At 53.4% G+C, this 511-nt stretch overlaps 1 protein-coding gene across 6 annotated transcripts in view; it reads left to right on the top strand.

Annotated features, from left to right (window-relative positions):
• The window catches only part of Eln (elastin), a 29167-nt gene that overhangs the window by 6503 nt on the left and 22153 nt on the right, over positions 1-511 (top strand). For all 6 annotated transcript variants that reach the window (XM_023714386.1, XM_023714387.1, XM_023714384.1 and 3 more), the window contains exon 3: positions 327-356. In XM_023714386.1, the coding sequence (XP_023570154.1) occupies positions 327-356 (30 nt within the window). The remainder of the gene's footprint in view (positions 1-326; positions 357-511) is intronic.

Genomic DNA, 511 nt, shown 5'->3' with positions numbered 1-511 from the left:
ACTATATATATATAATGTTCTCAAGTATATTAAAACCCAAAAGCAATAGTTTTAGTAATTAAAAGGGCTGCGTGTTGAGAACTAAGGCGAATACGGGGAGGCAGGGCATACAAGCCCCTCCCGGGCACAAACTGTCTCAGAGCCGTTGACACGGGGAGACAGATGGAGAAACAGGCTCACAGAGTCTGACCCACCCCAGGGCAGCAGCCAGGCAGGGATAGATTGGAGCATGGGAGGGAGGGGCTGCGGCCAGAAAGGAACTGATGGTCTCGGTCTGTCGGTGTGTCTGGCTATCCACCTGTCCATCTCTCTCCCATCTATCACAGGGACTGGGCTCGGAGGCCTGGGAGGAGGAGGTGAGCTCATAAATTATACACTTGATTTCACTGAAAGTTGGGGTGTCCCCTCAGTCCCCTCCAGCCTAAGGTCCCTAGAAGTTGCAGGTCCCTCTGTATCAACCTGGTTGTCCAGTAGGCAGAGCCCTGTCTGATAAGCAGAGCCTGCCCCCCCC

The sequence above is a fragment of the Octodon degus genome, unplaced genomic scaffold (genome assembly GCF_000260255.1).
Source record: "Octodon degus isolate 3935 unplaced genomic scaffold, OctDeg1.0 scaffold00035, whole genome shotgun sequence".
Lineage (NCBI taxonomy): Eukaryota > Metazoa > Chordata > Mammalia > Rodentia > Octodontidae > Octodon > Octodon degus.
Note: the sequence above shows the minus strand (reverse complement) of the source record. Positions and strands in the feature narration are given on the sequence as shown.